This window comes from Ambystoma mexicanum, chromosome 14, assembly GCF_040938575.1.
Source record: "Ambystoma mexicanum isolate Mex_15411 chromosome 14, UKY_AmexF1_1, whole genome shotgun sequence".
Classification (NCBI taxonomy): domain Eukaryota; kingdom Metazoa; phylum Chordata; class Amphibia; order Caudata; family Ambystomatidae; genus Ambystoma; species Ambystoma mexicanum.
This window is the reverse complement of record NC_090940.1, coordinates 39,504,336-39,517,223: the sequence shown is the minus strand read 5'-3', so window position 1 is coordinate 39,517,223 and position 12,888 is coordinate 39,504,336. Positions and strand designations below refer to the sequence as shown.

Genomic DNA, 12,888 nt, shown 5'->3' with positions numbered 1-12,888 from the left:
AAATGTGTTTGTTGGTGCAGATTCAAGACACCTTTTGCACTCTAGTGCCATCTAGTGGAGGAAAGTAGGCTTTTTAATGAAAATAAATAAGGCGTAAACGGTACGCAGAAGAAAATTAAATGCTGTGTAAAAGCCATAATTACATGCGTAAAATGGCCAATTACGCAGCTTATCTGGAGGGCTGCATGTGTGGTACAAGTCCCTTGTTATGAGCCAGTCGTCGAGGTAAGGGTAAACCGGGACGGATAACCTGCGCAGGTGTGCTGCAGCTACTGCCAGGACCTTCATAAACACCCTTGGTGCTGAGGCAATGCCGAAGGGGAGTACCTTGAATTGGTAATGCCTGTCCTCTATCATGAACCTTAGATATTTTCTGTGCGCTGGCAACATTGAAATACAAAAGTATGCATCTTTCATGTCCAATGTTGCCATGTAGTCCCCCCGTTTCAAAAGTGGGATCACCTCCTGTAGCATTACCATACAAACTTCTGAGGTTTTATGAACTTGTTCGCTGGGCGCAGGTCTAGAACAGGGCGCATGGTGAGGTCCTTTTTGGGTACAAGGAAGTTCACTGAATAAATACCCTTGTTTACCTGAATAGGGACCGCTTCTATGGCGTCCTTTCCCAGCAGCGCTTCCATCTCTTGATTCAGGATCTCCAGATGGTCCGTTGAAAAGCACGGCGAGCGTGGTGGCCTGAATTGTGGAGGTCGGGCGAATTCCACGCAGTACCCGTGGGCGACCATCTTTATGACCCACTGGTCTGAAGTTACCCCCTCCCATGCCGTGAGGAAAGATGTTAAGCGCCCCCCGACCGGGGTGACATGGGAGGGGACCCGGATCTGATGGTCATTTTTGACCAGAGACTGCGGCTCCTCTAGGATTGGGACCTCTACCTCTGGCTTTGACGCGTTGCTGACCCCTTGGGAGGGTAGTACGCGGGGCTTCCCGATGCTTGTCTGGTATTGACATTTCCTGTGCCATAGTTCTGGCTTGCACGGGACTGCCCTCGAAAGGACCGCCGAGAGTTACTTCCTCTCCGGGGAGGGGAGAGGGGGGGGGGACGGTCTCTGAGTGATCTGCTGCAGGGACTTAAGAGTTTCATGCTCTTTTCTGGCTGTTTCTAGGGCTTCATCGACCGCCTTTCCGAAGAGGTTAGCTTCTTCAATCGGCTTATTGATGAGCTAAGCCTGTGTTTCGGGCTTAAACCCAGAGGTGTTGAGTAAGGTTCCTTGGGCCAGGGACCTGCCTGCTGTTTCGACCGTGTCCAGAGTGTTTTTTTTTTTATTATCACATTCTGGTTCACCTGCCTTCCTTCGGCCACTATAGAGAGAAGTTTGGACTTGACGGGTTCTGGGACCTCCTGGAGGCCTTCCTCAAATAGGTTCCGCTGAGCGTCAGCATAACAAGCCAACAGCGTAGTATTATTTGCTATAGGCATGGTATATGCAGCAGCCGAGGTGACCCGCTTGCCCAATGCATACAGCCTCTTGGATTCTCTATCCCGAGGTGCTTCCCACATGGCAAGAGGTACTCCTGCCCATTTCCGGGTGATAGTCACTACCAGAGAATCGGAGGTAGCATGCGGTTTAAAGTATATTGGGTCCGAAGGAGCTGGTCGAAATAACTTTTCAACTCTTGGGTTCACTGCCCGAGTTTGCGCTGGTGACAAGAGAGGGATCCAACCTTCTCTTAATAGAATTAAGGAGGGTATGGCCTGGCTAGAGGGAGGTTTCTCCTTAAGAATATCCTCTACAAAGTCCTGTTCAGGCACAGCCTCTTGTGTAGAGATCTGAAAATGCTCAGATGCCTTCTTTAACATGGTATTGAAGGCCATCTGGTCGTCTACAAGTGAGGCCTGGCGAGCCAGGGTGGATGGAGGGGAATCCAGGCACAAAACATCAGTGTCCTGACCTTTATGGGAGAGCGTCCATGGGTCTGTCTCCACCTGCTGGGTTTCTTCCCAATTGTCCGTGGCATCCACTTGGTGGTCCTCATAATTCTGTAGAAAGGAAGTTTCTTCCTCTTCATTATGAATGTCTCTATAAGTGTCTATCTGGACAATGTCTTCATGCTGGACGGGGACAGAAGGCTGATCTTCTTGTAGTTGTGTTGATTGAAGATTAGGCTCTCCACAAGATCTTTTCGGGGAAGGATGCTCAGAAAAACTAATAATACTTTCCAGGCGGTCCATACACCCTTCAAATTTCTCCCTTGTCCATTTAGAGGACCCACAAGGGCCTACGGGTGGAAAACGTCGTCTTCCGCCCTACGGCATTGAAAATTGTCTCTTAGGGTGTTAGAAAGAGGCTCTTGACTGTCCTCATAGTAATCTTGAGAAACGGGATGCCATGGCGTATCCGCTGCCTGTCCCATGCTTTTCGGTGGAACGGGAATAAGTCCAACCACCGAAGTAATTCTCTCAATGCTTTCTTCGATAATCGATGAATCCGCGTGAGAGAAAAGTTCCGAAGGACTAGCGGTAGATTTATTGCCTTCCGCTGCGTTAAGAGGGCTTAGCGGTCAGTTTTTCGACATGAAGCCTAGTCGTGATTTTTGGGCCTACCGCAGCCTTCGGGACCTTCGTAGCGTTGGATTTCCGCGCTTCGACGTGTGCACCTGATTTAAGGGTAGTGCCCTTGTTTTATTTAAGATGCCCAGTCGCAAGACGCTGCTGCGGACTTAGGGCGGAACCTAAAAGGAGTCCTTTCCATAGCAAAAGGAGAAGATGACTAGACCTAAAGGGTAAAGAGGGGGAAAGAGGAAAGACATACCGAAAATATGGCCACCCCGACCCCACTCTCCCTACTGTAAACATCGGCCGGAGGGCCCGACCACGTGTAAGTTGTGGCCGCCGAATCTTAGGCCCACGAAATCCACCGCGGTAGACAATTCCCCCACCGTCTTCGTCGAAGTTGTTCTTGTCGAAGTGACTTAACGGGGAAACCGACACATCGGTTAAAGATAAACAACGTCTCTTATGTAAGAGCTCTGCTATAGGGCGACCAGTTATCTGGGCAGAAAAAACAATCTGAGGGACCTCGGCGCATGAGGGATTTTGGGTACACTACATGTCACGATAGGGATAGTGTTACAGACACGCCTATGCCGACGTCCCCTTTCGGTCCCCGAAAAACAAGATGCAATACTCTGCGGATACCACTGGATGTCAGACCATATGCACAGCATGTGATTCTAAGCAGACTTACAAGCATCAGACACTGTATTTCTTCTGTACTCTGGTAGCATACTACTGTACTCCACCTTTAATGGGTATGAACTAAACCAGGAGTGTACAACCTTTGGCTCCCCAGATGTTTTGGACTACAACTCCCATAAGCCTTAATCAGGTGAGTGATCATGGAGCCGAATTAAACATTCCGATAGCTGACACGTCACTGAGGTATGCTGCTAAAGTTAAAGTCTAAATCAATGGCTTTTTCATTTATTGACTTGCTAGAATTAACTACATACCGGTATCTAGCGAGGACCTATATCTGGGTCCGCTCCTGAAGCCAAACATTTCAGTACAGCATGTAAACATGAAGAAAGCTGGAGATAGGCTTTATAGGTCTTCAGTCATCAGTGTGGTCTTCTATTACTTCAAGGTTGTATATGCTAGCACTAAAGCTGCTGCTGCTCAATGCAGAGCTCGCCACTGGCAAAAACAGGCAGAGATTGAGGGAGGGACATTATGCTAGGTTAAGTCTCTTCCTAGGCCAGAGGGGAGAAAGGCCTCCTGCCGAATCAGGACACCCCACACCCAAGTAGTATGGCATAGACAAAAGGTATGGATAATCTCTTCTAGCCCAGCAATAAACTCCAACACAGTCTGATATATGATATGATATATTATTTATATTGCGCTCATACACAGGTGTTTCAGAGCACAACAAGGGAGGGGAACAGGGGAGAACGAAACAACGATCTTACTAGGCCCAGTGACATTGAGAATGTGCAAGTGCATGGGAGAGGGGGAGGGGAAAAGTGCATGGAGGGGAGGGAGAACGTGGAAAGTGCAGAGCAAAGGAGAAACAGGATAAATAATCATAACAAAAATAAATAAATTATAAAATCAGCACAAAGTGGTAGTGCAGCCAAGTGGCAAGTGCTAGGTTTGAGGCAGCAGATCAGGTGGGTCTGATAAGTGCAGGAGGGGAAAAAAAGGGGGGAGGTGGGCTGTATTGGTACAGATACAACCCCAGTGCAAAGGTGGCCCCGAGGCAGTGCAGTAGGTTGGCAGGATGAGCAGGAACCTGGGACCAGAGACAGAGGGTGTCCCAGTGCAAGGTACCAAGAGAGCAGATCAGCAGGGGAGAGGGGGTCTGGATACTCACTTTCTCAGGTTTGGGGTCCTCTTCATTCTCATCATCAGAGGAGGGCCCAGCTAACATGGACACCTTGCTGATGACGCCTAGTCGGGCAAGTTGATCCAAAAAGAGGTCTCCACCCTTGTCCACCAGGTCCCGAATTATCTGTAGAGCCAACAAGTGTCCCTCATCATCATCCTGAGGAAGAGGGGAGAGAGAAAGTGAGAAAAAGAAGGACGATTTGCTTGTAATAAAAGTTAGCTATCATGGGCTCTGATACCATGCATGTGCTTAGAGTTCCCCGCAGACGGTCAGTTTCCATGCTAGATAAAGCCAAATATGTAACTGTTACTATTTAGGAAAAACATTTTACTTTATACGATAATTCAAGAAAATATGGTATTAATATTCTAAAGCAAAGAGTTAATCTTAACTCTGCTTCGAGGCGAGGCCGACAGTGTGGAGAGGTTTTTCCCAGCCAGCTAAAATAAATGAGTGGAGCAAACAAATGTCCAGCACTACAACTTATTTTTTTAATCGACAAAAATGTTTTAAGATCCCTCTACAAATGTAGGTTGTTGAAATTCATTTAAAATATAATTTCAATTAATTCTTCACAAAACACATTGTTTTAGGTGCAGATTATTAATAGATCTTGTTTTAACTTTGAAAAATGTAAAACATCTCACAACCCGGTGCAGTTATTACTGAAGTTTATTTGTCCAAATTGGCCCAATTAGCCTGTATCTTATTAAGCTCGAGATTTGATATATTTTTATTGCCTTTTTAAATAGAGAAAAAAACGATTAGGAAAGTGTAGCTTCAAATGCTACCCTCCCTCTACCCCCACCTTCTCCCGTCTGGAAAGTGCAGTCTCCCACCTACCAAAGTGCCCATACGGTACTTTCTGCTCGATTCTCAATAATTTACAAACATTGTTAATAGAACTAGTTAATGCCTGAGCCACTGTGAGCACTCCCGACTCACCATGTTTATTGAATGGGTCACAGATTCTACACCAAATTATCCCCAAAACATTGGGACCACTCTTACTATTGATGGGGTTTCTGACATGTTCCACATAGAGGCAATAGTCTTCTTGCCATTGAGATCAGGATTCTTCAGCTCCTCCACTAATTGCCTCTAGGGATGGGTTCCTACCCACAATGATTACAGTAGCTGAGGGCAGGTGGAGTGCTCACCTCTTGGTCCAGGACAGTGGCTGTGATCTCTACAAGGATGGTTGGCAGGTTGTGGCCAGCATCTGAGTCGCACACCTCCTTTAGAAGCTGCTCTGAGCAAAAATGCACCATCTTTCTTACAAGCGCCAGACTTGCTTTCCTAACCAGGGGAAGAAAAGGTTAAACACTATAGAGCGTCGAAACAGAAGGGTGGACACAGAAATCACAGTGAAGTCCAGGCCCAATCCTCAATTCATCATCAACTGCACAATTGCATTTGTATTTATGACATGTATTTACAGAGCATCAATCTTGCCTAACGCATTGTTAGGGGAGTTTTCCTGAAGTCCCACTTGGAGGCAAGATTATTGTAAACTATCCCAGTGGTTTGTACATCCCCCGACTCTTAGTATCAGACTGTACTATTCAAGGACCTTAGTAGATTGGCAGAGCAGTCAGGCTTATTTTAAGAGGAAGATGTGAGCTGTAAGTAGGGACACTGAATCTAGCTAGCAATGCATATCAAAGAAACACATACACATACATTTATATTAAAATATAGATTATATTTACACAAGAATTCACTGTAAAATACTTACTACAATAAACCAACACACATAGGTATACGTTACAATACTTTCAAAAGGCCACTTCTTACTTGGCAGTTGCTGAATGTGCACAATTGTTACAGGAGTTTGACAGGTTTACGTACTATCGGTAACTGCGCACACCCACAAAGTAATACGCTAATTGTATTTAGTCAGGAAACACACATGAAATAGTGATTTTTGGGAAGGAAAACAGTTGGTTAGTTTTATCCTAGCAGAGCTTCAGGTTCTAGAGGTGGTTTCCCTGCAGAGCAAGTCTTTTAAAGTCCCAAACACAGCCCTAGCTAAAAGGCAGTTCAGAGAGGCCTAAAGTCTTGAAAAGCAGCAGAAGTCAAAAGTTCCTGTGGATACTTTCTAGTCCCTCGGAAGGAAGATACTAGGAGACTTAACCAACGTGGGAGACCCTGTTAAAGGACTTTCTAAAGGGACGCAAGCAGCGGCTTGAGTCAGAGATAAGACCTTTTCCCCACAGTACCTCAGGATTGAAGAAAAGGTTTGTGGTGGTTGCTCTGCGAGGTTGCAGCTCTGGACCAGACCTGCGGATTCCTTGGTCTGTTGACAAAAGGCAGAACAATGGACGTGATCTCTCACCAGCAGTCTCAAGGAAGGAACTTTAGCACGGCTTTCAACTTCTTTGGTCACTGCAGTTTTGGCGCCATTTCTGCAGCACCAACTAAGGACGTGATTCAATGTTCTTCCCTTCTTAATATATGGCATTTGTAACGCGCCTATACACAAGTGTTTCAAGGCGCGACGAGCCAAAGAAGGGAGGACATAGACAATGTACTTACTAGGCCAAGTGACATTGAGATAGTGCAAGTGCAGGGGAGGGGGCCAGCGCTGTACATGGGATCAAAACAATAACAATAAGTGTGGCCAGCAGGTACAAGGGTAAGTGCAGACAGCACGTAGACTGAAGGGTTACAGATACAGACCCATGTGCAATTATTGTCAGGAGGCAGTGCGGGTGTGCACTGGGGCGGGCAGGTACCTGGGCCCAAAATCAGAGGGTAGCCAGGTAACCAGTGCAGTATCACTGCACTTCTTACAGTCCCACACTCTGCTAAAGGGGGCGGGGGGTGAGGTACTGTGTGAGTTGTATCGGATCTCTGGGGTGTCCTTGAGGGCTCAGCAAAGATTTGGATGCATTCAGCCGTTCCACAACGATATGCTCGAAATGAGCAGCAGGTCCCATGGTATTGGGGTTCCACAGCTCTGTAAACTCACATGAACTCGGGAGACTGCTCAAAATAAAGTTCGTCTTGGTACTGGATGTTTCCACCAGTCAAAGAGAAGGAGTCCTCTTCGGAGTTTCTCTTTCACACAAAAAACAGGGTCAGGACATCACAGTGTTGCAAAGAGTCTGCAGGCATCCCTGGGTCGTCTTCAGTTACTTCAGCTTACAGTCGTTGACTTGCTTTTCACTCCAAGAGCCTCACCTTTTATACAGTTCAAGCACTCTCCTCTGCAATCTTCCTCAGCAGTTTACAGAAAGGGGTGTTTGGCTGTCCAATCAGGACAGCCAGACCCCCAGTGGGAGCTGGTCCTATTCAGGCATTCTGGCAGACAAAGGACAGGGGGGTGGAAAAATCCTCCCCAACTTTCTGCCTGCCCAGACACTCTGGAGGCTAGGCGGGGACACCCAAGGGTTCCTGTCAAAGGCAAAACACACACACGGGGCTCCCCCTCCCAGAATGGTAGAAGGGCTGGCAAAGAACAACCATGCTAGTAATGGCAACAAAAAGAAGGGAGGCCCCAAAGCTGGTACTTGGGTGTCCCTATTGAACACTACCAGGGCTACAGACATAGCCTGCAGTAGAAATGTTACACAATAGTTGGTAGAACACGTCCACTGCCACCAGACATAACTAGGAGATTGTCTATGTGACTAAAAAGTCAGTGCAGAGAGAAGGAGGATACTAGGAATCCCTTTGGCACTCGACATAAGGTGGTGTGTTCCAATCTCTCAGAATATAAAGATTTTGGAGTGATACTACACATCTCTCTAGCCTTAAGAAATGTAGTTACTCTAATATAAAGAAAAGAATCTCAAAGGAGGACCTTAAGGGTCCCCAGCAACACTGCCCATAAGGAGCTATGTGCAGCAATAGTAAAACACAGATTCCTTTAAGTGTTATGTAGGAAAATAGACTCCATAAGACAGGTAAAATACAAAGACTAGAGTTCCAAAAGAGAGCACATAAGAATGAAGGATTGGAAAAAGGCTCCACTCATTTAGGATTTCAGATAAAGGTCCAGAAGTTCAGCAAAAAGTGCTTGGGGGTCTCAATAGGAGAGAGGATGAAGCATAAAAATGACAAATCTCCCTAACACGCACAATTTAGCACTGTAAAGTGTCAAGTAACGAGCACAAATATATCCCGGCAATAACTATAAGCAGTAAAACCGAAATAGGGAACAAAGAAAAAAAAAGTGACTTTTCACTGTAACAAGTGGTCTTGGATCAGCAGAACTCGACTGAAAAGGAGAAGCAGAGTATATGGACATTTAAGAAACAGCGAGGTGACATGCGACAGACGGCACAGTCCCACAATTCCCTCAAGGCCCATCATCTATGGCCTGGCCTCATCTCTAGAGCTTCCACTGCTACCTCGTCTCATGCCCTTGCCCAAATGTATAAACAGCAAGGAGCAGTCCCAAGAAATACAACAGCTAGGCCACCAGTATGGTAAACTATGGACAGACTTGTTATTCATGAACACCTTGGGTGAACGCAGTGAGGGGTTAGGGCAGAGACTAGGGGCTGAAGGGAATTACATGAATTAGAGCCTGACCTATATGGGACAGAGGTGCACAATTCGGCAATCAGCTAGACTAAGCTATGTGCACAGCAGTGACTCGTCCTGCTAGACCACTTTCTCCAAGGGCCCTGAGCACCATAACACATGACAGTTAGTGGGGCATGTCGGAAAATGAAGCCATTGACCACTCTTCATGCCACTAAGGCCCATTTCATCATAATCCCTACGAGAAGAGAGCAGCCATACATACACAACACCTCATACTGTTAGGCCTAGCAGAACGGTAATGGAGTGATGCAACCGCTGCCAACTTAAGCTAAGAGTAGGTGATGATGTACCTCACAGAGGGCAACATGGTCTGCTGGAAGGTTTGTGCAAACACGGGCAGCAGTCGCTTGAGGTAGATTGGCGCCATGTCAGGGTCTCCCCGTGGCTCATTACACTCTTCATCCTCTCGGTTCACATCTTTCTTCTTCTTCTCGTCCCCTTTGTTCACTGGACACATCCAGTCCCCTGAAAATAATGGAGAGGTGATGTTAGCATGAAAGTCCAGAACTGGGACTTGAAGCGAGTCCCCCATCATTGTTGCTCCTTCCTCCAGGACACTGATCCAAGGATCACAGACATTTTTTTTCAGTCAGACCCCAATCAGGACTTTGCTGGTGATATCATTCCATGCATGTATGCCCGAGTTCCAAGACTCTCAAGACCAGGGTGCCTCAAAGGAGCCCTGAAGTAGACTATACATGTGACGATGTGACACATTACACAAAGGGCTATTGTTCTGTATGACCCATTACATTGGTGCATAGCCACAGGTTTCCAGATACGACTCAACATCTATCAATTTGGTTCAATGTGGATGCTTTGCATCACTTGTACTGGTTGGTTCATATTGTATTGTCAAACAATAGATTTTAGATATTAGACAGGCAGCACAAACAGCAGACTATATCTATTACAATGGGTTGCTTTTAGGAAGTGTTTGTCACAGCTCCCTGGTGAGGGGTGTAGCAACAGTTACCTAAAGTGAATAGAAGGTGCCCACCAAAGAAAGTCCACTCTTCCCACTGGGAAGCAGAGTAAAGTAATCAGAGGAGAGGAGAACTGCTGGATAGGTACAGTTGGACACAACAGAGCACACGTGTGCAGGCACTGCACAGATGGTCTGAAAAATACAAACTATGACAGGGTTACACAATCACCTGAAGTTAAATAAAAATACTATTAAAAAAATACCAGAGGTAGATATGAAAGCAGTAAAAGACCTTATGCAGAACCTTCCCACTCCAAAGGCTGGTGTCAGGACTAAACCCTAGTCACCCATCATAAACCTTGCAGCTGCAAAGGAAGGGTAAGAAAAGGGAGCCCTACACACATAGATCAGGTAACCAACACACTGGTGCATGGGTTTGAACCAATGGTCCACCACCACGTACAACAAATAAACCGAATTGGTGCATATCACACACATATTGCATGACACAGAAGGAGTGAAAAGGTTAATTTTCACTCAAATAAACAAATACAAACAACTGAAATTACTGGAGGACAAATCGAATGTTATCCTATCATATATATATGTGATACATAACTCACCGTAATCGTATTTCTGATGCTTGTATCTGCTTAGAGTCACATGCTGTGCATAGGCCGACATCTAGTGGAAGCTGTGGAGTATTACAGTTTGTTTTTCAAAACTCGAAAAGGGGCGTCGAACTAGGGCGTGCCAGTAATACTATCCCTAGTGTGACGTCCACTGTACCCATGATCCCTCACGCGTGTAGGACCCTCAGATTGTATTTTTTCTGACATGAGGTAGCATGAGGCGTAGCTTGAGTACAGAGTATCCAAGCAGATAAGACAGAAAACTACAAGCATCCATGCGCCTTCTCTCAGAGCGGAGGAAGGGTGGGCGCGTGCGAATCTAAGCAGATAAAAGCATCAGAAATACGATTACGGTGAGTAATGTATCCCTTCTGAAGCTTGTGGAATCTGCTTAGATCACATGCTGTGCATAGATTAGCGAGCCGTGTTAGAAGAAGGAAGTGGGATGTGAGAAGGGTCATGAGCGAGCAAATGTCTTATAACCGCTTGTCCCACTTGACTATCTGTCTTGGAATGAGTGTCAATGCAGTAGTGCGGAGTAAAGGTGCGAATAGAGCTCCATGTAGCTGCTTTGCAAATTGTGTCAAGGGGTACATTTACAATGAAAGCCAGAGTGGCTCCAGTACCTCTTGTAGAGTGGGCCCTCGGCGTAAAAGGCAGTGTTTTATTTGAAAGGGAATAGCACAGTTGGATACATCTGACTATCCACTTAGAGATGGCATTCTTAGAGACGATGGAGACAAACAGTTGATCTGCCTTTCTTAGCGGCCCGGTCTTGTCTACATAGTAGAGGACCGCCCTCCTCACATCTAGTGTGTGGAGTTTCACCTCAGCAGAGCTTTTGGGTTCCTGGAAGAAGGCCAGTAGCTCAATGGACTGGTTAACATGGAATTTGGAAATGAACTTAGGTGAGAACCTAGGGTGAGTGCGTAAAATCGGTTTATCCTTATGAACAGTAAAGAAAGGATCCTGCACCGACAGCTTGAATTTCACTGACCCTTCTCATGGATGTGATGGCTACTAAGAAGGCAGTTTTATAAATCAAGTGTTTGAGACTAGATTTGTGCATGGGCTCAAAGGGGGGTTCCATGAGCTTAGCAAGTACCAATTAAGGTCCCAACCTGGTGGTGGGTTAGAAATTGGAGGGTGGAGTCTCTTTACCCCTTACACAAATGCTTTGACAACTGGCACTTTCCACCATGACACCTTGTTATAGGAAGTGGTGTAGGCTGATAAAGCTGCCAGGTGCACTTTAAGTGAGTTAAACACTAACCCTGCATCCAATAGGTGGAGCATATGGGTGATGACATTAGAAGGAGTATCATCAACTGGGTTGATTTGCTTATTCTGGCACCAAATAACGAATTGTTTCCATTTGTCATAGTAACAGTGCCTTGTGTTAGGTTTTCTTGTTTCTTTTAAGATATCCATAAATCTCTCAGGTAAATTGAGACGTCCAAACTCTATGACTTCAGGAGCAGTGCTGCCAAGTTCATTGAGTTGGGCTGAGGGTGCACTGTTAAGCCCTTGTGCTGGGAGAGTAGGTTGTACCAGCACAGGAGTTTGATGGGGTCGCACACCGCCAATTTGCGTAGGTGTGGGTAACATGGTTGTCTCGCCCACATAGGAGCAACTAGGATGAGCGTCATCGGTTCCCTGTGGATCTTGTTGACCACGTTCCTCATCATAGGGGTTGGTGGAAAAGCGTAGGCAAACATACCTGACCAGTTCATCCATAGGGCGTTCCCCTTGGAGCCTGGCTGGGGGATCCTGAATGCGAAGTCTGGGCATTGCCTGTTTTCGCTTGTGGCGAATAGGTCTATAGTGGGGGAACCCCACTGAGAAAATAGGTCTCCTATGACTTTTGTGTAGTGTCCACTCGTGTTCTTCTGGAAGGGGATCCCTGCTCAGTGCATCTGCTAGCGAGTTGAGCTCCGCTGGAACATGTTGGGATGAAAGGTAAATCTTCAGTTTGAGTGCCCATCTCCAAAATCCCTGGGCAAGCTTGGACAGATTTAGTGAACGAGTGGCCCTTGTTTGTTTAAGGAAAACATTGCTGTCGTGCTGTCTGTTAGGATTTGCACCGACAGGTTGGATAGGAGGGGTTTGAATGACCGAAGCACTCTGAAGACTGCCAGAAGTTCTAGCAGATTGATGTGGTTCTGAGCCACTGTGTGAAACCGGAGACCCTGAGCTGTACGGTGCAAGTAGTGGGCTCCCCACCCTGCTAGGGAGGCATCTGTTTTGACAACGGCCTGTATTTCTAGATCGTAGAAGGGTTTCCCCCTTCATAAGATTTTCTCTTGTCCCCCAGCAAAGACTCTGTACTAGTGTTGGCGAAACAACCACTAGATCGTCCCACTGACCACTTGCTTGATACCACTGTTTCGCCAACCATTCCTGCATGGGTCACATGCAC

The 12,888-nt window shown here is 46.4% G+C and overlaps 1 protein-coding gene across 7 annotated transcripts in view; it reads right to left on the bottom strand.

Moving 5' to 3' along the window:
• The window catches only part of HECTD1 (HECT domain E3 ubiquitin protein ligase 1), a 1,011,111-nt gene that overhangs the window by 662,638 nt on the left and 335,585 nt on the right, over window positions 1–12,888 (bottom strand). For all 7 annotated transcript variants that reach the window (XM_069638480.1, XM_069638479.1, XM_069638478.1 and 4 more), the window contains 3 exons: window positions 9,200–9,374; window positions 5,513–5,651; window positions 4,338–4,508 (listed from right to left, as the gene is read on the bottom strand). In XM_069638480.1, coding sequence (XP_069494581.1) covers window positions 4,338–4,508; window positions 5,513–5,651; window positions 9,200–9,374 — 485 coding nt within the window. The remainder of the gene's footprint in view (window positions 1–4,337; window positions 4,509–5,512; window positions 5,652–9,199; window positions 9,375–12,888) is intronic.